This window comes from Callithrix jacchus, chromosome 6, assembly GCF_049354715.1.
Source record: "Callithrix jacchus isolate 240 chromosome 6, calJac240_pri, whole genome shotgun sequence".
In the NCBI taxonomy this organism is placed as follows: domain Eukaryota; kingdom Metazoa; phylum Chordata; class Mammalia; order Primates; family Cebidae; genus Callithrix; species Callithrix jacchus.
This window is the reverse complement of record NC_133507.1, coordinates 8,624,673-8,650,193: the sequence shown is the minus strand read 5'-3', so window position 1 is coordinate 8,650,193 and position 25,521 is coordinate 8,624,673. Positions and strand designations below refer to the sequence as shown.

The 25,521-nt window shown below is 43.8% G+C and overlaps 1 protein-coding gene across 4 annotated transcripts in view; it reads right to left on the bottom strand.

Moving 5' to 3' along the window:
- The window catches only part of PCSK6 (proprotein convertase subtilisin/kexin type 6), a 193,647-nt gene that overhangs the window by 26,364 nt on the left and 141,762 nt on the right, over positions 1-25,521 (bottom strand). For 2 of the 4 annotated variants that reach the window (XM_035303681.3, XM_035303684.3), the window contains exons 14-15: positions 688-867; positions 486-524 (exon numbers count right to left, since the gene is read on the bottom strand). In XM_035303681.3, coding sequence (XP_035159572.2) covers positions 486-524; positions 688-867 — 219 coding nt within the window. The remainder of the gene's footprint in view (positions 1-485; positions 525-687; positions 868-25,521) is intronic. The other 2 variants (XM_035303682.3, XM_078375965.1) reach the window with 1 other exon arrangement.

Below are 25,521 nucleotides of genomic sequence, written 5' to 3'. Positions count from 1 at the left end.
TTTGGGTGCCTTGTGGAGGGAGCTGGTAGTCCCAAGCCAGGGGCCACCTGACAATGGGATGATTGCAGGGAAAGGATGCGTACATGGCCTCTTTAGCTGCTGTAGGATCTTCAAGGGGTCTTTGTGTAGCATCAGTACCTGCTGGCATCATCTCTTGAGATCCTCTCCGGGTCTTTACCCCAGGCCTCCAGGCTGGTCTGGATCTCTGCCTCGAGCTTCTTTTCCGGCTGTGCTCCTTGAACCCAACCTTCCTGGGTCGCTGGGAGTAATTGTGTCCTTCCCTCATCCTGGCCTCAAGGACTAAAAGTGGATGGACTTAAGGGAGTCAGGAGGCTGAGCTGTGAGATGGGGGCCTTTGAGGAAAGGGGGTGCTCCTGGAGGTGGCTAATTACCAGGGAGCAAGACTGCATTCTGGTTGGGCATATAGACCCTGCTTTCCCAGCTGGGAAGGTTGGAGAATACTTACTGGTTTGAAGCATACTTACTGGTCTGTAAAATATTACCAGAGCCTGGGGTGGAATTAGCTGCATGAGTGCAAATTGCCATGATTATTACGACTCCCAGGCAAGAGAAAACATACAACCATCAGCCCCGCCTCTGCCAGGAGCAGCCCCGTGTTTTAAGAGCTACTCTGGACAATCAAAGCTTGTGGAGGCTGGCTATCTCCTCTTGTTTCAGGTTCATTACCTGTGTAGTCTTCCTCGTCTTCAGGAACTTCCACCTGGGGGGGTGACAGGGCAGCCTTGGGTGGCTCCAGCTCTGGGGTGGAGAGCTCCAGCATCCGCGAGCGGGACTGATGGCCACTGAAGGTGTGGTACGGGTGCTCCGCCGTGCCATACAGTATGAGGGTCCATTCTTTCAACTTCCCTGGAAGGCACCAAACCCACAGAATCACCTGCCTGTGCCAAGACCTCCGTCACTCACAGAAATAAGCCAGATGCTGCCTGGCTCCTCCCCTGACAGCCGGGTTCTCGGCCGCTACCTCCCTTCCTGGTTACCTGCTGATCAGGGCACAGCTCTTGCCTAGGCCACATGCTGCTTTCCCCAGGTCTCTATTCCTGTTCTAGGGAGCTGGCCTCCACTTCCTGTCCCTGCTGGGATGAAGGTTGGCTGGGCTGGACTCTCCACTGTCCTGGAGGCTGTCCTCTACCCTGCTGATCTCACTGCAGCCTCCCTTGATACTGCCTCCCTGATGACTAGCACCAGCCACTTTCCCCTCGCGGGATCTCCACTGGGTAGATCTGGTGCCAGGCCTGGCGCCACAGCCTCCAAACGTGATAACTGGGTTGCATGGAGGAGCCCTGCCATTTGGATCCTTGATCCTAGATCATGGGAAGACTCGGTCTTGGGCTCTTTCCTCCATGGCTAGTCTAGGATGGTGATGGATGTTCTGGGAGACAGCAGCGGTGGTAAAACCCCAAATGTCTGCAGAAGCTGGGTGGAGGGAAAACATCGTTGAAAGCAGGGGGTTGAGTAGACAGACACTGGGCCCCATGGGGGACGTGAGAGGCAGACAGGCACAGGAAAGATGGGGCTTCCGGGAGAGCTCCCAGCCAACATGGGGGCTGCAGGGGTCCCACTCCACTGTCCGCCTCCACGGGGAGTGACGGCCCATGCAGTCGTATGTCCTCAGGTATCAAGAGAAGTGAAAAACCTGCTAGCGATTTCCAGGTGAATTCCTGATGTTATCAAACACATTACAGAGTCCCCAAATTATGACAGTTTGACTTACAATTTTTTGACTTTACAATGGTGTGGAAGCGAGATGTATTCAGTACGCTCCTAGACTTAATGCTGGGCTATGTCGGGATGAATCCACCATAAGTTGAAAATATCATTAAAATAAGTCAACTTACAATTGTATGTCAAAGAGCATCTATGCAAGTAATTAACGTGTATCTGCCAGCCAGCTCTGCTTCTGGCCACTGGTTTAAGCTTCCCCTTTTTTCCCCATAGCATCCCCAGCATTCAGAGCAGGGTAACTGTTTAGAAGGTCATCACCCCACATAGTTAAGGGGAGCAGGGCCCAGTGTGACTCTGACCCGCCCAAGGACGGCTGCTCAAGCTCCCAGCCGCCCCAGCCTCTCCGTATTTGTTTCTAACTCAATTGGCTCAATAGGAAACAGACACACACCAGCTGTGAACCCCCTCCATGGGCCCTCATGACTATCTCCTGCGACCCAAGCTGGGGACAGGGCATTGCTGGCTCAGTGTCTCTGTGGGCTGGAAAATCCCCGCTTCCTCTTCCCTTCCTGCCACGGGGTTTCTTGGCAAGGAGAATGGTTTGGGGAGGAAAACAGATTGTCTGGTGTTGACTGTGTTTTCTCATCACTTACCTCTGCCCGTGCTCACTGCTCCGCCCCCTGGCTCTGAATGGTAGCCCCTCTGTCTTTAAATATACTCTTTCCGCGATATGGGTCGTTCTGCCAGTACAATTTAACCTTTTGTTCCGATTCTGGGAATCTCTTAGCATTTCTAAATCCCAGAACAGTAGCTCCTGCTCACCCTCATTCCCTAAGCCCATAGCCTGTAATCCGTACTATCCTAGGTGGGGGTGGGCGAGTGAGAGACAGGCAGGACCAGCCCAACGGACACGATTCTAAATGGCGTTCAACACTGACCCGGTACCCAACGTGGCGCGTGGCAATCCTGTTTAATTTTCACCAGAGCCCCGACTGGATAAGTACCAGGTTCTAAAAGTCTGGAGCCTCCACACTGCCTCGTCAGGTTCTGTACTGCCCAAGCCTCCCTCGGCCTGGCCAGGGCCGGAAGAGGTAAGCAAGACCCTCCTACGTGAAACAGCATCCCCAGCACAGCACTTCTAGCATGCGGTCTTCCGCAGTGCCTGGTTCATTTAGACACACAGCAGCTCCCCTCCCCAACAGAGTTCCTAACCCAGCCTACACGTGTGGGGACAGCAGCACAGGGAGCCGTGCTCACCGCTGCAGGTGCAGAAAACAAGCCCTGGTGAGGAACCTCTGACTCTCCTCAACTCCTTCGGATCCAATGAGAACCATATTCCGAGCACAAAGGAAGCCGAGTGCTTTACCACACGGTGAACTGCAATTACGGCGGGACTGTGATGACGGCGGGACGGGCCAAGGGCTCTAGAGGCTGTAATTTGAGTTGAAGTTTATTTCAACCATAGAGGACGTCTCCAAAAACACCACAAAAGGCCTAGTCACTAAAAGTGGATTTTTATTTTCAGATTTAGTTTTGGTAGGACAAACGAGAGAGGCCGCTCCACACACAGGGTCAGTGGTGTGCACAGTGTGGGAAAGAGAGCAGGAAGAATTCCCAGGGGACCAGCAGATGCACAACCTCGTGGGAGGGGAGAGAGGGGGCTGAACTGAAAGGGAAGAGAGACTTCATTTTTATTACACTCTCATTTGACTTTATGTACGTGTGTGTGTGTGTGTGTGTGTGTGTGTGTGTGTGTGTATGTGTATTTAGACAGGGTCTCACTCTGTTGCCCAGGCTGGAGCGCAGTGGCACAATCATGGCTCACTGTAGCCTCAACCGCCCCGGCTCAAGCCATCCTCCCACCTCAACATCCCAAGTGGCTAGGACTGCAGGCATGCACCACCGTGCCCAACTAATTTTTGTATTTTTTGTAGAGATGGAGTCTCACTATGTTTCCCAGGCTGATCTCAAACTCCTGAGCTCAAGCAATCCTCCCACGTTGGCCTCCCAAAGCGTAGGATTTACCGGTGTGAGCCACATGCCCAGCCCGTTTGACTTTTTGTTAAAACCACGAGCATGCATTACCTGTTCATATGTAAACATTACAACTTTCTTAAAGTTTAACGTGTAAAATCTATGAATAAAGTGGTTGTACGGTCAAAAAAAAACCCCATTAAAAAGCAGTAGTGCTCAGGGCTTTTGATTTTTGCTTCTGAATAAGTAATATACAAGGATGGCTCAGAAATCCGAAAGCATAAAAGAACGTATGAGGAAGTCTCCCTCCCCACGGGCAATGGGGGCTTCCCATTTCTTGTGCATCGTTTCTGAAGCATTTTGTTCTTCTTCAGGCACATATTCCCCCACCCTTTGTAGGGACACATGTGCTACCACTTTCAGCACGCTGAATTTTCCCTCCACAGTGTATCTTGATGGTCCTTCCATGGCCGCGCAGGAGATGTAGTGTTGTTTACTTAAACCATCCCCGACTGATGGACATTTAGGTGGTGACAGACTGGCAATTATAGTCACATGTAGCTTGACCATGCGGACACGCCCTGAGAAAGGCATTGTTAGGTGATTTTGTTGTTGCGTGAATTCCACCGAGGGCGTTTACACAACCTACATGGTACACGTACTCCACACTGAGGCTACAGGGACAGCCTGCTGCTCCCAGGCCACAAACCTGTGCAGCATGGTACTGTACTGAATACTGTAGGCAACTGGAACACAGTGATAAATGTTTGTGTCCCTAAACATATCTAAACATAGAAAGGGGGCTGGGCATGCTGGCTCACGCCTGTAATCCTGGCACTTTGAAAGGCTGAGGTGGGTGGATCATGAGGTCAAGAGATTGAGACCAACCTGACCAACATGGTGAAACTCCGTCTCTACTAAAAATACAGAAATTAGCTGGGCATGGTGGCACATGGCTGTAGTCCATCTACTCAGGAGGCTGAGGCAGGAGAATTGCTTGAACCCGGGAGGCAGAGGTTGCAGTGAGCCAAGATCCTGCATTCCAGCCTGGCAAAAGAGCAAGCCTCTGTCTCAAAAAAAAAAAAAAAAAAAACATAAAAAGGATACAGTAAAAACATGACATTATAATCGTATGTGATGGCTACTGCGTATGGGGTCTGCCCTTGATGGAAATGTCATTTTGCAGCATGTGACTCTACAAATACTGCTGTATCCTTGGTCACACAGGGAGGAACTATATGAAGCGAGCAGAGCAAGGACCCTGGATCCTAGCTTTGCCCCTGCTAGCTATGTGAGCTTTGGGCAAATTACTTAATCTCTATTCTTTAGTTTCCTCATCTGTAAAGTGGGTATAACATCTACCTCACAGGGTCGTTTGGGAGATGAAATGACTTAACGACGGTAAAGCACTTAGAATAGTGACTGGCACACAGGAGCCATCTGTTAAGGGAAATCCACTGCACACGGCATTTCAGCTGTGTGCACGTGCACCTATAGGCTACATTGCTGGAGATAAAACTCAGTGTCCAAAGGATCGGGCTCCCTAGCAGCCTGAAGCTGTGGCTTACATTGCCAATCTGGGAACTCAGGAAGGAAAACGTAGCATTTCCCTTATATGAGAAACTGAGCATCTTTTTCATGTAATTAAGAGCAAGACAACTTTCTGATATGGTAAAATTAAAACTCATTTATAAACTTGGAAACATACCAAAGGTATTTGTTAGGAACAAGTGAGACGACTTCTAAGACGCACAGAAGCAGATCTTAGCTGCATTCGTAGCAAGGGCCAGTGGAATGAGATGGTGTTTTGCTCACACATGGCTTCTATTTTTGTTCTTTCTCTCTGTCTCCAGGATATTCACGAGAGCCTGTGAGAGGTCAGGCCCTGAGCTAACAACCTGTGGAGCTGAGAGCTGGGAGCACTAAGACAGCCGGCAGGGAAGAGGCGTGGGTCCAAAGCAACCCCCTCCTGCATGTGTCCCCAAAGGAGACCGTTCCTTTCCTAACAGGTGTGGTTTTCGACACTTGACCTAAGGTTAAGGTTTAGACGATGGTAATTTTGGAGACATTTATCTCCCTTTTCTAGTACTTAAATGCTTTGTTCACTTCCTCAACCAAGGGGGTCACTGGGTTTCCTGCCTTCGGAAGACAAAAATAAGGATTCCATACCTATGCATAAAGCGTATAGCATACATTTGAAGTGTGATTCTTTTTAAAAATTATTTTTCCCCAGTTAGAATAAAAATTATTAAATGTTGAGGTATTTAAAGAAAAAATAAAAATAAATCAGCTGTAACTCTTTGGGCATATTTCCTGGGCTGTTTCCTACGCATGTGCATTTCTTGAGTAGTTGAAAACATACATTTTTTATTGCATCTATTTGGTTGTTCTCTCTTTTCTTTTTAATCAATCTAGCTAGTGGTCTGTCTATTTTGTTGATCTTTTCAAAAAACCAGCTCTTGGATTTATTGATTTTTTGGAGGGGTTTTCGTGTCTCAGTCTCCTTCAGTTCAGCTCTGATCCTAGTTATTTCTTGTCTTCTGCTGGGTTTTGAGTTTTTTTGATCTTGCTCCTCTAGCTCTTTCAATTTTGACGATAGGGTGTCAATTTTGGATCTCTCCATTCTTCTCATATGGGCACTTATTGCTATATATTTTCCTCTAGAGACTGGTTTAAATGTGTCCCAGAGATTCTGGCATGTTGTGTCTTCATTCTCATTGGTTTCGAAGAACTTCTTTATTTCTGCCTTCATTTCGTTGTTCATCCAGTCAACATTCAAGAGCCAGTTGTTCAGTTTCCATGAAGCTGTGCGGTTCTGGGTTGGTTTCTGAATTCTGAGTTCTAACTTGATTGCGCTATGGTCTGAGAGGCTGTTTGTTATGATTTCAGTTGTTTTGCATTTGCTGAGCAGTGCTTTACTTCCAATTATGTGGTCAATTTTAGAGTAGGTGTGATGTGGTGCTGAGAAGAATGTATATTCTGTGGATTTGGGGTGGAGAGTTCTGTAAATGTCTATCAGGTTTGCTTGCTCCAGGTCTGAGTTCAAGCCCTGGATATCCCTGTTGATTTTCTATCTGGTTCATCTGTCTAGTATTGACAGTGGAGTGTTAAAGTCTCCCACTATTATTGTGTGGGAGTCTAAGTCTCTTTGTAAGTCTTTAAGAACTTGCCTTATGTATCTGGGTGCTCCTGTGTTGGGTCCATATATGTTTAGGATCGTTAGCTCTTCTTGTTGTATCGATCCTTTTACCATTATGTAATGGCCTTCTTTGTCTCTTTTGATCTTTGTTGCTTTAAAGTCTATTTTATCAGAGATGAGAATTGCAACTCCTGCTTTTTTTTGCTCTCCATTTGCTTGGTAAATCTTCCTCCATCCCTTTATTTTGAGCCTTTGTGTATCCTTGCATGTGAGATGGGTTTTCTGGATACAGCACACTGATGGGTTCTGGATTTTTATCCAATTTGCCAGTCTGTGCCTCAGCCCAAAAACTCCTGAAACTGATAAGCAACTTCAGCAAAGTCTCAGGATATAAAATCAATGTGCAAAAATCACAGGCCTTCCTCTACACCAATAACAGACTTAAAGAAAGCCAAATCAAGAACGAACTGCCATTCACAATTGCTACAAAAAGAATAAAATACCTTGGAATACAACTCACAAGGAATGTAAGGGACCTCTTCAAGGAAAACTACAAACCACTGCTCAACGAAATCAGAGAGGACACAAACACATGGAGAAACATTCCATGTTCATGGTTAGGAAGAATTAATATCGTAAAAATGGCTATACTGCCCAAAGTAATTTACAGAATCAATGCTATACCCATCAAGCTACCATTGACTTTCTTCACAGAACTGGAGAAAACCACCACGAACTTCATATGGAACCAAAAGAGAGCCCGCATAGCCAAGTCAATTCTAAGCAAAAAGAACACAGTGGGGGGCATCACACTACCGGATTTCAAACTATACTACAAGGTAATCAAAACAGCATGGTACTGGTACCAAAACAGAGATATAGACCAATGGAAGAGAACAGAGGCAACAGAGGCAACACAGGCAACACAAATATCTACAACTATACAATCTTTGATAAACCTGACAAAAACAAGCAATGGGGAAAGGATTCCCTGTGCAACAAATGGTGTTGGGAAAACTGGCTAGCCATGTGCAGAAAGCAGAAACTGGACCCCTTCCTGACACCTTACACCAAAATTAACTCCAGATGGATTAAAGACTTAAACATAAGAGCCGGCACAATAAAAACCCTAGAAGGAAATCTAGGCAAAACTATCCAGGACATAGGAGTAGGCAAGGACTTCATGAACAAAACACCAAAAGCATTGGGAACAAGAGCCAAAATAGACAAATGGGACCTAATCAAACTCCACAGCTTCTGCACAGCAAAAGAAACAGTCACTAGAGTGGATCGGCAACCAACAGAATGGGAAAAAATTTTTGCAGTTTACCCATCTGACAAAGGGCTGATATCCAGAATTTACAAAGAACTCAAACGGATTTACAGGAAAAAAACAAACAAGCCCATTCAAAAGTGGGCAAAGGATATGAACAGACACTTTACGAAAGAAGACATATATGAGGCCAACAATCATATGAAAAAATGCTCATCGTCACTGGTCATCAGAGAGATGCAAATCAAAACCACATTGAGATACCATCTCACGCCAGTTAGAATGGTGATCATTAAAAGATCTGGAGACAACAGATGCTGGAGAGGATGTGGAGAAAAAGGAACACTTCTACACTGTTGGTGGGAGTGTAAATTAGTTCAACCACTGTGGAAGACAGTGTGGCGATTCCTCAAGGCCTTAGAAATAGAAATTCCATTTGACCCAGCAATCCCATTACTGGGTATATATCCAAAAGACTATAAGTCGTTCTACTATAAGGACACATGTACACGAATGTTCATTGCAGCACTGTTTACAATAGCAAAGACTTGGAATCAACCCAAATGCCCATTGATGATAGACTGAATTGGAAAAATGTGGCACCTATACACCATGGAATATTATGCAGCAATCAGAAATGATGAGTTTGTGTCGTTTGTAGCGACATGGATGAATCTGGAGAACATCATCCTCAGCAAACTGACACAAGAACAGAAAACGAAACACCGCATATTCTCACTCATAGGTGGGTGATGAAAAATGAGAACACATGGACACAGAAAGGGGAGTACTAAACACTGGGGTCTATTGGGGGGAAATGGGGAGGGCCAGCGGGAGGGGGAGGTGGGGAGGGATAGCCTGGGGAGAAATGCCAAATGTGGGTGAAGGGGAGAAAGGAAGCAAAACACACTGCCATGTGTGTACCTATGCAACTGTCTTGCATGTTCTGCACATGTACCCTCAAACCTAAAATGCAATAAAAAATTAAAAACAAAACATACAGTGCCCTGTTTAATCTCGCTTCTCCCCACTTAGCATTGTACCACGTTAATCGCATTAGATGCTGTTTCTTTCCTTGTTCATTGTTTTCTCTCCCTTCAGCCTAGAGGCATCACAGACATCTCTTGTTTGGTGCATTCGCTTCAGTGTGTAGCAAGTTTTGGGCACACAGTAGGTACTCAATAAATGTTTGCCGAATGAGCAAATCCGTGACAACATAATTTTGTTGACAGCAAAATGCTTCACCCCATGAATGTAACCATTTGTTTAACAATCTCTTAAGACAGGTTATGACAGCACCTTTAGTCCGGTTTTCTTTTTTGAAACACGTAATTCTGCCAGAAATGTTATTTGACGCAGTCTGGATTACTTTTTCCCAAGAGTCCTCAAAGTGGAACCACTGGGTCAGACGAGAAGACACTGTTCATGTCTTATCTTGAACTGTATGTCTATTACGAACTGTAATGCCAACTTATGACTATCATAAACTGCAATGCCAACTTCTGTCTACCATGAGCTGTGATGCCACGTGATCCCACCGCAGTGATTGGTGTCCTATGAGGCTTGACTGCAAAGTAGCCAGGCAAGTGACCACAGGCCACCTGGGCAAATCAGTTCCTGTATAAGAATCACACCTTCTACACAGTCCCTTCCCCAAGCCGCAGCCGAAGCTTAACTGAGGCAGGAGGGTCAGATGCTGGTGACTTAGCATAACAGACTAAGGCAGAGACACACAGAAACAAGCTTCTTGGAGGCTTTAGTTTTCAGGGGGCACCCAGCCCCTCTCACTGAGTCTACAGTGTCAGCCCCAGAACAGCAGCACATGTGCCAGGACAGGCTCCCCAGGCCAGCCCCTCCATACTCGGTCACTCCCCTCAGAGGCCACATTCTTTTTGGGAAGATGAGCCACATTGGTGCAGAAGAAGCAAGGAGGAAGAACAGGCAGACACATCCAGGGACGCCCCAGGCCAGACCAGGGTCTATGCTCAACAGAACTGCCACCGGGAGGCAGCTGGATTTTAGAATGTTGGCAAAGCATTTAACAAGAATGCATTATTTACTATTCAAGATACTCCAAGCCTGTTCAAGTTTACTATTGTAAAAACCCAACTAGCACCATGAATTCCTTAGTTTCTAAAAGTAGGGGCTCTTAAAAGATGCCCAAATCAAATTCTTTGCCATCAGATTCCTAAGCCTGTAGAAGAATCACAAATTCACCTGTTTAAACACTTGGGCCGACACTACCAGCAGGCTGCCTCCAGATGTCAACGGCGAAGGCCAGGGGAATGTCATGTGGGAGGCAGAGGATAATCCACAGCTAATGCCATCTGAGGCTGCCAATAAATGGTTTTATCGTCACTCACTATCTTCAATGCGGTATTTCCCCTCCACGAATTAAATTCATCATGAACAAACAGGATTATTGCCATTATGCAAAGAAAGAACCAGAATGAAGGGGAGACTAAGGTTGAATTTGCCAACAGGACAGTACCAGCAGTAATGAAGCTTTTCTATGCCTGGCATTTTGAGTTAAGCATTAAAATCCTTGAGAAGGAAATTTACAATCGGAGACAAAGCGAGTAGGGGTGGGAGGAAAGTTCTATTAAATTAAGGACTCTGAGCTAATACTTTTGGATTCCTGGATTTTCTTGACTATAAGAGAAGTTATTAACAATACAGAGTTTATTAATTCTCCCCCTACGTTCCCATACTTAAAATATGCAGGAAGAAATTCCTTAATTGAAACACAGTGAAGCAAGAGAGCCCTAGAAAAATCACGTAAATATGTTTCAGTTTAACACAGCACTGGAAGTTTTTTCCTTTTGAGATTCAGTGAACCAGCCACCCATGGCTACATTCCAGTTACGAAGCTTAATGCAGAGGTTTGGGTGGAAGGAATAAAAAAGGCTTATTTCCATCTATTTATAAAAATATACAAAAACACCCCTATAATTTGCATACTGAATATCCCTATAATTCACTCCTTGAAAGGGTGAATTTTACAGTATATGAATTATATCTTAATAAAGCTATTATTGAAAATACTGTTTAGGGGTCAGGCATGAGCATGTGAGCACAGAAAAACAAAATAGAAAAATCAGCCAGGTGTGGTGGTGTGCTCTTGTAGTCCTAGCCATTTGGGAGGCTGAGTTGGGAGGACTGCTAGAGTCCAAGAGTTGGAGGCCGCAGTGAGCTATGATTGCACCACTACACTCCAGCCTAGGGGACAAAGCAAGCCCCTGTCTCAAAAAATATACATATAATTACACATGCACACAGTAATTTTTAGTGAATACATATATGTATATATATATATACACACACACAACAGAAATATCCACCTTTGCTCAATAGACTTAACACATTATTAAAAATGCACTTTAACTTCAGATTACAGCAAGTAAGAGAAGGGAAGATAAAAAGAATTTAGGAATGGCATGGGAAGGTTAAGAAAAAGAGTACATATATATGCGCTCCTGTGTACACACACATCCATGGGCACACATGTACATGTGTTCACAAGGCACCCATGACATGCACACCTGCACACACGTACTTACATTAGCACACATACATACACACACATGAACTCTCAGAGCCAAGTGTAAGAAAAGGGGAATGGAAATCTTCCCTGTGCTCTTATAGCCACAAACCCCCTGAAAGACGGTATTTTCAGTGCCAGGAAAAGGATGGAAGAGCCCTAAACAAATATCCATCCAGTAAAGAACGATCACCTGTGTGTACAATGAACTACACAGCACTTTTCTCAACAGCATCTATAAGGTCATTCTATCTTTTAAGAATTTCCAGCCTTTTCAAAGAAATAAATTAAAAGTCTGGAAAGTCAAAAACTCTTACAAGGTTTATAACAAAGAAACAGTCCTTTTCCCACTCCACTCCACCTCCCAGAGTCCCCCTGACGTCCCGCCGCTTTTGAACACTTTCAGCTCGTTTTCCTGGCATTTTCCCTTACATGGCTAGATACGAATACTCATATCCATGTCCTGGTTTCTTGAAGACATTATTCAACAATGTCTCACTCGGGAAGCTGGGAATTCAGTTCCCTTCCACTATCCCACACACACTCACGTGCTCCCTCTCCCTCCCCCACCCCCCAACATTCTTCCAACTATTTTTATTGGGTCCAATGTTTACTGTCTTTTCCCCACCGCCCTTTCATTTTCTGGGAGATTTCCTCAAGTTTATCTTCTAACATATCTATTGAACTTTTAATTTTTGACTTACATTTTTAATTTTAAGGCATTTATGGGCTCCTCTCAATGTTTTTTTTTTTTTTGTGAGACAGAGTCACCTAGGCTGGAGTGCCATGGCACAGTCTCGGCTCACTGCAACCTCCACCTCCCAGATTCAAGCGATTCTCCTGCCTCAGCTAACCAAGTAGCTGGGATTATAGATGCCACTACCAAACCCAGCTAATTTTTGTATTTTTAGAAGAGATGGGGTTTCACCATGTTGGCCAGGCTGGTCTTGAACTTCCTAACCTCAGGCAATCTACCTGCCTCAGCCTCCCATAGTGCTGGGATTACAGGTGTAAGCTACTGTGCCCAGCCAAGAATGTGATATATATATATTTTGAGACAGAGTCTTGCTCTGTCACCCAGGCTGGAGTGCAGAGGCGCAATCTTGGCTCACTGCAACCTCTGCCTCTGAGGTTCAAGTGATTCTCCTGCCTCAGCCTCCCAAGTAGCTAGGATTACAGGCACCCATGACCACGCCTGGTTAATTTTTATATTTTTAGTAGAGGTGGGGTTTCACCATGTTGGCCAGGCTGGTCTGGAACTCCTGACCTCAGGTGATCTGCCCGCCTTGGCTCTCAAAGTGCTGGGATTACAGGTGTGAGCCACCATGGGCAGCCTAAAAATGCGGTTATTTTAAAAGTGCTGGAATAAATACTCCCAATCTAGAATTCTATATCCAGTGAAAATATCATTCAAAAATGGGTTGAAATAAAGACATTTTCAAAGAAGACAAAGCTGAGCAAAGTCCTTGCCAGAAGGCCAGCTTGATAAGAAATGGTAAAGGATGCGTTTCAGGCTAAGGGAAATGATACCAGATGAAAATTCAGATCTACAGGAAGGAATAAAGAGCACTAGCAATGGTAAATATGTCAGAAAACACACTGAAGAGTAGCTGTTTTCCTTAATTTCTTTAAAACACAACACCCCTATAATCCCATCATTTTGGGAGGCCAAGGCATGTGGTTCACTTGAGGCTAGGAGTTCAAGGCCAGCCTGACCAACATGGCAAATCCCTGCCTCTACTGAAAATACAAAAATTAGCCAGGCAGGGTGGTGCACACCTGTAATCCCAGCTACCTCAGAGGCTGAGGCAGGAGAAGTGCTTAAACCCGGGAGGTGGAGGTTGTAGTGAGCTGAGATCACATCACTGCACTGCAGCCTGGGTAACAGAGTGAGACCCTGTCTTGGAAAGAAAAAAAAAAAGCTAGAAGACTGCTTAAAGCAAAAAATAGTATCACTGTTTTAAGAAGGAGTTTGTAACATATACAGTATAAAATATACAACACCACTACTGCACAAATAATGAGGAAGCAGGGGGGGATGGAATTACATTGTTATTAGATTCTTTTATTTGTGAGGTGTAAAGCTGTTCGATATTAATTCTAAGTAAAGGGTAATAAATTAAGGATGCATGTTGTAATCCCCAGAGCACCCTCAAATACAGCTAAAAAGCCAGCAGAGGAAATAAAGTGGAATACTGACAAACATTTGATTCATCTAAAACAACGCAGGAAAAGAGGAACAGAGTATTTTATCTTTTCAATATTCATAGATTTAGTTTTCTTGATACTGGACTTAGAATTTTTGTATTTATGTTCTTGAGTGAGACTGGCTGAAAATTCTCCATTCTCATATGTGCTGTTGGGATTTGGTATCAAGAATATACTGGCTTCAGCCAGGCGCGGTGGCTCACGCCTATAATCCCAGCACTTTGGGAGGCCGAGGCAAGTGGATCACCTGAGGTTGGGAGTTCCAGACCAGCCTGACCAACATGGTGAAATCGTGTCTCTACTAAAAGTACAAAAATTAGCCGGGTGTGGTGGTGCACGCCTGTAATCCCGGCTACTTGGGAGGCTGAGGCAGGAGGATCGCTTAAACCTGGGAGGCAGAGGTTGCAGTGGGCTGAGATCATACCATGCACTCCAGCCTGTGTGACAGAGCAAGACTCCCTCTCAAAAAAAAAAAAAAAAAAAAATACACTGGCTTCATTAAACTAAGTGGGGACTGTTTCCCTCTTTTTCTACTGGCTAGAAGAATCTACAGAACACTGACATTATTTTCTCCTTTTAAATGTCTGGCAGAATTTGCCGTTAAATCACTCTGGCCTTGAGTTTTCCTACAAATCATAGAATAAATGTCTTTAGTAGGACAATTTTTATTTTTATTTAAACTTGTGTCAATTTTGTTGTTATATTTTTTCTTGTAATTGATCATTTCCCTTAAAGTTCCTTTTCTTTGGCACATAATTTTAATGTACATAGGACCTATAAACACGTTCTTTTCATTCCTGAAATCATATAGTCAGTTTTTTTCTGGTCTACTTACAAGTTTACCAATTTTATTAGTTTCTTCCACAAACCAGCTTGTGGTTTTGTTAGTTTTCTCTACATATGTTTGTTTTCTAGTTTGTTAATTTCTGCTATTTTAAAAATTCCTCCCTTCTTTGTTCTTTATGATGTTGGTCTTTTTCTATCATCTTGAGTTAGATGCTTAGCACATTAATTTCCAGGCTTTTCTCTTTCCTGATATATGCAATTATGGCCCTAAAGTTGTCTAGCTAATACTTAACTGTGTCTTCCTTATTTGAATAAGTAGTATTTTTCACTATCATCCAGTTTTAAATATTTTCTAATATAAATTATGTTTTTTTCTTTTAACACATGAATTATTTAGAAGTATTTTTCAATTTTCAAATGTATAGAGACTTTCTTTTTTTTAAAGATGGGGTTTCACCATGATGGCCAGGCTGGTCTTGAACTCCTGACCTCAGGTGATCCACCCACCTCAGCCTGCCAAAGTGATAGGATTACAGGCGTGAGCCACCGAGCCCGGCAGGGCTTTCTAATTATCTTTTTTTTTTTTTTTTGAGACGGAGTTTCGCTCTGTTACCCAGGCTGGAGTGCAATGGCGCGATCTCTGCTCACCGCGACCTCCGCCTCCTGGGTTCAGGCAATTCTCCTGCCTCAGCCTCCTGAATAGCTGGGATTACAGGCATGCGCCACCATGCCCAGCTAATTTTTGTATTTTTAGTAGAGACGGGGTTTCACCATGTTGACCAGGATGGTCACGATCTCTTGACCTCGTGATCCACCCGCCTCGGCCTCCCAAAGTGCTGGGATTACTGGCTTGAGCCACCGTGCCCGGCCCTCTAATAATCTTTTTGATTTTGATTTTTAACGCAAATGGAATGTCAGAGGACAGGGTTTGCATGCTACCAATCCTTGGAAATTCACTGGAGCTTGCCAAACACCTCAACACGTGGCCAGTTTTCATAAATCATCCCTTTGTGTTTGAAAAGCATTATTCTGTTGTTTGGCACAGTGTTCCAATATGTCCATTTGACCTAAACTGTCAATTGTGATATTTGCATCTTCTATGCTTATGAATTTTTGCTGATTTATCTATCAAATATACATGAGGTATGCTAAATCTCGTCTCTCCTACGTGTTTGTCATTTCCTCTTGGTAGTTTTAACAGGTGGCGCACGCCTGTAATCCCAGCTACTTGGGAGGCTGAGGTTTTTCCTTTATGTATTTTAAAACTACGTTATAAATTGCATAAAAGATTAGAAGTGGAACTTTTAGAACTGAACAAAACCTTTTATCGATATGTATAGACCCTCTCCATACTGATACATACACAGAGCTACACACAAAGCTCCGAAAGTTTTTTGCCATAACATTTCCGTTCACTAGTAATATAACTACTCCAGCTTTCCGTAACATTTCCGTTCACTAGTAATATAACTACTCCAGCTTTCCGTAACATTTCCGTTCACTAGTAATATAACTACGCCAGCTTTCCGTAACATTTCCGTTCACTAGTAATATAACTACGCCAGCTTTCCGTAACATTTCCGTTCACTAGTAATATAACTACGCCAGCTTTCCGTAACATTTCCGTTCACTAGTAATATAACTACTCCAGCTTTCCGTAACATTTCCGTTCACTAGTAATATAACTATTCCAGCTTTCCGTAACATTTCCGTTCACTAGTAATATAACTACGCCAGCTTTCCGTAACATTTCCGTCCACCTAATAATACAACTATGCCAGCTTTCCGTAACATTTCCGTTCACCTAATAATACAACTACGCCAGCTTTCCGTAACATTTCTGTCCTTTGCTTGTTACTTGCCTAGTACAGTTTTCCCCGTCGACTTTATTTTTAATTCTTCTGTTTTCTTCAGTTTTAGATAACTTTCTTGTGTACAGTTATAACAGTCGGTTCCAGCAGAAAGCAGATAGCATGATTAAAACAGGATAATCCAAAGAGGCTTTAGTAAGTAGACTATTTATGAAGGTGTGAACAGAAGGTAAGAAAGCCAGAAGGGAGCAGCAGGTCCATGGGACTAGTGCTCCACAGGCAAGGTAAGGGTGAACTGTGACCGTGAGGATTGCTGGCTGCTGAAGGGCTGGAGAATCACTAACTCAAAAGTAAGTATCTCCTCTCTCCCTCCACTCTCCTGCTGGAGTTTTCCCTTGGCTAAACTCATATATAAGCCACAGGCCAGGGAGTCTGTGCGGTGGAGGAGTGGAGAATGGATCTTGTGGGTAAATATTATATACCTGGCACTACAGAAAATGCTTTTTTTTTTTTTTTTTTTGAGATGGAGTCTTGCTCTGTTGCCCAGCCTGGAGTACACTGGCATGATCTTGACTCATTGCAACCTCTACCTCCTGGGTTCAAGTGATCCTCCTGCCTCAGCTTCCCAAGTACCACCATGCCTGGCTAATTTTCATATTTTTAGTAGAGACAGAGTTTCACCATGTTGGCCAGGCTGGTCTCGAACACCTGACCTCAAGTGAGCTGCCCGCCTCAGCCTCCCAAATACATTTAAAATACATTTTTTAAAACGTCCAATGTGACAACTTTTGTCTCTCAAGGGGAGCAATGAGTCTGTATGCCTTCAGTGAAACTACTGATGTTATTGGACTTGTTGAAAGCACTTGTTTTGTGGGTTCTAGTTACACAGCTCTGTCTGTGCCTCCTTTCCTTGGGTGCCCCTGAGGTCCCAGTGTTATGTGGTCTGCTAGGAGGCTCTCTGAGGTGGATTCCACAGATGCAGCAGATGCCCTCGAGCAAAAGCCAGTATCATTATTCCATTTACCTCTTTGGCTATGAACAGTTCAACCAATATTTAACACTCTTTTCTGCGGGAGGGAAAGTTCAAGACACTTGGTCTTCTCTGTTGTTGGAAATAAGAGTCCACAACATATTTTAACATTCTGATCCTGTCTTTGTTTTGGAGTAATTTGTTGGCTATCTAGGAAAAAAAAGATATATTTTTAATTTAATTTTTAGAGACATTAATAGTTAGATTGATCAAGCCAAACAGATTATGAAGAAAATAAAATCATAAATAAATTGTAACTTTTTAAGAAAGAAAATAATTATCAGAACTCTGAAGGGGAAATTTAAGATTATTTCTAGAGTCAAAAGTGAAACAGCAAGCAAGAACAAATATTTCTATGAAGTATTATTAGTGAACTATGAACCATTATTAGTGACATAACAGACACAGTTATTACGTCACAGTTATTAGTGACAACGCACACAGTTATTACGTCACAGTTATCAGCCACATAACACACACAGTTATGTCACAGTTATTAGTGACATAACAGACACAGTTATTACGTCACAGTTATTAGCGACATAACACACAGTTATTACGTCACAGTTATCAGCCACATAACACACACAGTTATGTCACAGTTATTAGTGACATAACACACAGTTATTACGTCACAGTTATTAGTGACATAACACGCACAGTTATTACATCAGTTATTAGTGACATACACAGTTATTACGTCACAGTTATTAGTGACATAACACACACAGTTATGTCACAGTTATTAGCGACATAACACACAGTTATTATGTCACAGTTATTAGCGACATAACACACACAGTTATTACGTCACAGTTATTAGTGACATAACACACACAGTTATTACGTCACAGTTATTGGCGACATAACACACAGTTATTACGTCAGTTATTAGTGACATAACACACACAGTTATTACGTCAGTTATTAGCGACATAACACACACAGTTATTACGTCACAGTTATTGGCGACATAACACACACAGTTATTACATCACAGTTATTAGCGACATAACACACAGTTATTACGTCAGTTATTAGCGACATAACACACACAGTTATTATGTCACAGTTATTAGTGACAACACACACAGTTATTACGTCACAGTTATTGGTGACATAACACACACAGTTATTACGTCACAGTTATTAGCGACATAAGACACACAGTTATGTCAGTTATTAGCGACATAACACACACAGTTATGTCACAGTTATTAGTGACATAACGCACACAATTATTATGTTATGTCACTATTTTTATAGACTACGTACTTGTCAGCTTGATAGCGACATTGAGAGCTCGTGGGACAGACAGAAAGGGAAATTTGCCTTTTTCTTTTTTGTTGTTTTTTTTGTTTGTTTTTTGAGATGGTGTCTCAGTCCGTCACCCAGGTTAGAGTGCAGTGGCACAATCTCGGCTCGCTGCAACCTCCACCCCCTGAGTTCAAGTGATTCTCCTGCCTCAGCCTCCCAAGTAGCTAGGATTACAGGGGCATACCACCATGCCTGGCTACTTTTTGTATTTTTAGTAGATACAGCGTTTTGCCATGTTGGTCAGGCTGGTCTTGAACTCCTGACCTCAAGTGATGCACCTACCTTCACCTCCCAAAGTGCTGGGATTACAGGTGTGAGCCACTGCACCAGAAAGGGCAATTTTCCAAAAGAAAAAATACGGTGCACAAACATCTGAAAAAGTGTTCACCCTTGTTATTAATTATCACAGTGTAAGTTAAGTAAGGATATCATCTATCTTCTCCAGAACTGCCCACTCCGGGTAAGACTACTAATCAGTTCAACTATTTCAAAAAGCAAATTGGCATATGTATCAAAAGCAGGCATATGTGTAGTTTCCACCTCTTGTTTGTCCCAGTAATTTTACTTCTGCTGAATAATCCCAAATAAATAATTTTAAATTTAGGAGAAAGCTTTTTGGACTAAGCTGTCCACTCATAATAGCAAAAAGTGGAAAGCAATCTGCATGTACAACAATAGAGAGATGCTTAAAAAATTATGGCGCTTCTGTTTGGTGAAATATTATAAAAATCTATAAAATGCTCCCTACATAGGATATTTAATGACATTGAAATGTGCTTGCTACGTAAGTAACAAAAAGACCAAGTTACATATGCAGCACAGTAAGGATTCTGCAAAATGTCAGGGGAGAAAAGATCAAGCAGAAATGCCCATATAGATGTCATTTTGAACATGATGTGTTTCTGGAAATAAGTAATAAAGTCAAATGTTCAAAAATCAAATGCGCTCATCTCTTCTGAGGTGAACCTGGTTGCCAGAATGCTGAACTGTGCAGGCAGCAGGAATGCCCAGGCATTCCTCGTTCCCAAAACTGAGGGCAAATCTGGGAAGGGGGTTTCAAGAGATCTTCCTCAGATCTGTCATTTTCATTGTCATCAATATTTAGTATTTTACTTGCAAACGTTAGATATGCGGTGAGACAAAGGTCATCTTTTTGTTATGCTTTCTATTGGCGACACAGAACCGACTAAACAATACTGTGATTCATAAATGTGCACAGCAGCAGCTGGGTGCATTTTTCCGCAAGATAAGTGGGGATACACACTTCTTTCTCTCGAACAAGGTGAGTGTGAGGGAAAAGCGTCGCTGCAATGGCCCTGTGAAAGAGTAAGGAGGTAAAGAGACTGACTGCAGTATTAATGCAAATGCGGTTAAAAATGGAACTTTTTGACAACAGTGTATATGGTGACTGTTTGGAGACCGTGCCAGGTTCTTCACCTCTGTTTCCAAGGAAGTGGGAGTGCTACGCTATAATTGCAGTTTCCAGAAATGAGAGTTTAGTGACAAACTTAAGCTGGCACAGAAGGCATGTGCTTTAAATCTGTCTTCCTTTCTAGCGTCAAGCACAAGATAGATTGAGACATCGAACACAGCTTGCAGAATCGCAACTCCTTTCTTAGAAATGAAGATTAGCCCGAAACAGATGTCAATAAAACACAGACCAAGACTGCTAGCAATAAAATGGGAACAGTTACGCTCTTGGGAAAAAAGACATCGTGGAAAGGGCCACTGAAAGGAAATCAAGAATTCACAGACCTTTTTGGGATGAATAAAGGGGAAACACGGTCACACAGAAGAGACTCATTTCTTCCCCTTCATTAAACATGTTACTGAGTATGCTCAGCTGAAAACAGAACTGGTTAAAATTATATGAGCTCTTGATTTAAACAAGGCTCATGCTTGCATGCACACGCATTCATTCAGTCAATCAACAACTGCTCGCTAATGATGTTCAAAGCGCCGTGCCTTCGGGGGAGAGAGCTGAGAGATCCAGTTCTGGACTTCCAAAGGCACCCAAAGTTCTAAGCACGATGCCCTTGGTCGTCTATCCCTCTGCAGTATTTCATAGAGATGATTGAAGCTCTTGTTCCATCTGCCACCTGAAAATGTGTTTTAGCCCAGGTTCCCAGGAAAACAAGGGTCTGAAGTGAAGCCCATGGGGTGAGGCTTTATTGGGAGGTGAAATCCCAAGGCAACAGGAGTGGAGGGAAGCAGGAGGAAGGACATGAGCCTGACAAATGGAGGTATGTTTCTTTCTTTCTTTGAGATGGAGTTTTGCTCTTGTTGCCCAGGCTGGAGTGTAATGGCATGACCTCTGCCTCCTGGGTTCAAGCGATTCTCCTGCCTCAGCCTCCTGAGTAGCTGGGATTACACACATGTGCCACCACACCCAGCTAATTTTGTATTTTTAGTAGAGATGGGGTTTCTTCACATTGGCCAGGCTGGTTTCGAACTCCTGACCTCAGGTGATCCACCCGCCTTGGCCTCCCAAAGTGCTGGGATTACAGGTGTGAACCACTGTGCCTGGCTGAAGGAGCTGTGTTTCAAGCTGGCTGCAACTTGACAAAAAACAGGATGGTTGCTTAGCCAGGGCAAGCTTTCCAAACAGGCCTGGTGAGACCAATGCGGCCTTAGATAGGAAGGGCATATACTTTATCTCCTGTCTTTCACTGGGTAAACCTTCTTTCTGGGTTGTGTTACCTCCCTGCTCCAAGGAGCTGGATGCTGGGGAGGCCAGATGCCAGGCCTCACCTGGAAGTGGAGGGAAAAGCCACTAACTCCCCAGGTTCTGCTGGGTTGGACCAGATCCCTGAGCCTCTGCCATTCCTCCCTGGAGCCATGCCAGTGTCCAGGCTTCACCGTGGGGGAAGCTGGGGGAGCCAAGGCAAGGAAGTGAGGGCTAGACCTCTCTACTGGGCAAGAGGCAAGGCCCGATGCCAGCGGGGCCAGTCTGGGGAGACACACAACAGGGCCAATGTGACATTTATGGAGGAAAACATCATCAAAATAGGTGCTTCGAGTATAAAGTGTGAACCATCATGTTTGAAAAGAACCTGCTTCCCTAGGCTTTCTGGAGACTTCCACAGGCGTAGCAGCATCTTTGTGAGACAATCTGTCAGAGCATGAGGCAGAACAATAGACTTTGATATGTCACTGACACGTGTAACTGGTTCCAAGGAAGCTTAATATCGAGAAAGGCTTCTTGGTGTTTTTCATGTTATAGGCACTACGGACAAAGACAGATCGTAATCCTGAAACCTTTACAACTCACCATGACGGATTTGCTCATATGGAACCTTCCTCCATTTGAGCCTCCCCATGCCCATCGAGGTAGACCCTATTATTCCCACCACACTCGTGCAGAAGCAGAGACTGACAGGTTCCGTGACCAGGCCAGGAAGTGGCCAGCTGAACTCAGACGGCACCTGCCAGCTGCTCTGCTCGGGGCTCACCCAAAACACCACCCCGAGGTCCGAATCCTGTTCAGGCGGTCCAGTGTCTGCGTCAACCTGGTATCCTCCAGCCACCCTCCTGCTCCTCTCACTCAAGTCGACTGGATTCCAGGTCAGGTCTGGTTTTCGTAACTGATCTGTGCCCCTGTAGCTTATTCTGTAAGTTTTGGCAAAAGCACTTCAGTTCTGACTAAGCCCTCCTCGATCCTTCTGGGCTTCAACTTTCAGGTTTGTGGGAAGGAGAGGACCAAAGCTGGGATTCCACAGAAGCCCGGGGTGGAGTCAGGTGCACTGGGCTGAGTTCCAAGGAAAGCCAAGCCCTGTGGGAACTTCCTAAATGGCTCTGCCCCTGGGGCCTGCGGAATCCTGAGGAGCCAAGGCAACGCTTGGCTTATTCATCATCTCTTCCCCGCGGTTTCAACACAAAGCTTTTGCTTAGCAAATTTTTGTTTGTTTTTCTTGGGAAAAGTGTTGCTTAAGAAGAAGAAAGGAAGAATAGAAATGTACCTGCTGAGTTCAAGAGTCAGAAGAGTTTTCCCTGAGGGTCAGCTAACCTGATGGCAACCCAGCTTTGCCTTCAGCTGCTCAACCCCAGATTCAGTGGATTCCAAATTCCGGGGTTCTGCAGAGCTCACAGCCAATTTGATTTTCCTCAAAGGCAGGGAGGCAGGTCTCTATCAGCTTCTCCGGGCTGGAACTTTCCCAGCGTGCAAATGGGCCAGTTCCTAAAGGCTATGGTAAAACCCACACTTGTAGCGGCAGGTAGGGAGACGGAGGGAAGGAGCCTGCATTTCTGTGACAACCTACACAGGCTGCCTGAGATATTTCACGTCCATCAGGTGCTGGCAGCATGCTGATGAGAATCATGAGTCCCAGGTCTCCCAGCCCATCACCGGTGAAGCCAGCAGGGGACCAGGCTCCTCTGCCTCCGCATTCCCGCTCTTCAAATCACATCACTCCATGGCCCCGAGGCAGAATGCCATACAGATTTGTTTTACACATTTGTTTTACAATCTCTGCAACTCCTGCTTGTTGGGTTTCTATCATGATTTTGCATTCTTGTGTGTGTGTGTGTGTGTGTGTGTGTGTGAGTGTGTGTGTATCTTTTTTTCCTTTTCCGAGATGGAGTCTTGCTCTGTCACCCAGGCTGGAGTGCAGTGGCGCAATGTTGGCTCACTGCAACCTCTGCCTCCCTGGTTCAAGCAATTCTCCTGCCTCAGTCTCCCAAGTAGCTGGGATTACATATGCACACCATCACACCTGGCTAATTTTTGTATTTTTAGTAGAGACAGGGTTTCACCATGTTGGCCAGGCTGGTCTCCAACTCCTGACCTCAGGTGATCTACCTGCCTTGGCCTCCCAAAGTGCTGGGATTACAGGTGTGACCCACCGAGCCTGACCTTTAGTGTATATTTTATTTGGATACTTCAAAGGTTGAATATTGTATGTACTGGATATTTGTATGTTTTCTTTATGAATTGCTTTTCAGGCTTTTGGCCTATTTAGTGATGTTATTTAAATATTTAAAATACCTTGCTGAATAAATACTTTAGTGAGGTATTTAAATATTTCTTAGTGATTCCTAAGAACTCTGTACATTAAGGCTATAACATAGTGTAGCACTCTGTGATCAATCTAACCGCTAGGGTTGAGATATTAGAGATAAAGGTGTCTACCTGTATATTAGAAATTTTTATGCCTAATACTACTTTAATTTTATCCCTTGAAAAAATAATCTTTTAGCATGTTGAGAATTCAAATGATCATTATTTACTGATTAGCAAGATTTAGTCAGAAAAGTAGATTGATTTATTAAACAAGCAGTTAAACCAGTGGCAATCAGACCTTCGGGCCTCTGAGTGGGCGTTGGGAAGAATGATGCCAGTGAAAACAGAACCCCTGGTTGTGAGGTTTAGTCCTGGGGAGGGACCAAGGCTTTACACAGAGGGGCTGGCTGGCTTCACAAGGATAAAGAGGAGCTGGGGCGGGTGGGGAGCAGTGCACTTGGAATAAATAAATGAATATGCTCACGCAATGAATATGCTCCCCTTAAAGACGGTTCATCCCAAGAGAAAACCAGCCCTCTATACCCGTTCAATTCCCGACATGCAGTGGTGTGAGGGCCTGACTAGCACTGGCTTTGTGGAACTGATTGTTAACATTTTCAGGAACTTTGTGAGCTGGTTGTTACACACAGCCTTTATTAAAAGTTAAATTATATAAGCTTACAATCGAATAAATTACATTAAAACAAAAGTAATGAATATTCAAAAATTGCCCTTCCTCATTATCCCACTATATATTTTATCATCATCTATGTGGGGTCACTTATATCTGTTCTATCGACACAGGGCAAGCACTATCTGATGGTGGCTACTGGCCCCTTTCTTACCAACATGTCTTCACTGATGTCATGTGGGCAGCCGGAAACTGGCCGTGGTGGAAATATTTCCATTTGGAAATTGACAAATGCTACAAACAAGGGCTGGGTTTCCTGTTGATTTTCTAGACTTAAGGTGATGGAGAAAACATAAATAATGCAGGTATAACTGAAAAATATTCTGCGTCTATAGGCATGACATTGTGAACAGCACAAAAAACTGAGACAGTATTCTTCCAGGATTTGAAAATTATTTTCCAATTTAGCGAAGAAGTCGTTCCTGTCACTGGTGAGTGAATGAAGTTCTGACATATGTCTTTGTTGTTTCTGTGACAAAAATATTACCCAATATTTATGCTGGAAAGACAACTGTTCATGAATTGTAACCATAGGTTGGTTATGGATGCAAGAATTTGGCAAAAATCAATGAAAGCAGTCTCTGAGAATCAATCGGCTAAATGGAATTTGTAACACAAGCAGTGTATATTACTTGTAAGTTGTTTGCTACACATCCTTTATATCAGTAAAATGTATAATACACTTATGTGATACCTTTATATCTATAATTTTTCCCCGGAGCACTAGTTGTTAAATATTTACCAGCAAACAGGACAATATGGCTTCACGGGTGGTGGGGAAATGGAAACAGGATGGGATGCCTCAGATAACACCCAAATAAACAGCCCTCTTAATTACCATGAAACAGAAGACTCAATTCAACTGAACATGTAAACAGGCCAGAGTAGGGGACAGCAAACTGAGGCCACAGACCTACCGCCTATTTTTATAAAGTTAGGTCAGAACACAGCATGGCCACTCATTTACATAATTTCCGTGGCTATTTTACACTATAATGGCAGAATTGAGTAGCTGTCTCAGAGACCAGAAAACTGTAAACATTTACTATCTGACCCTTTACAGAAAAAG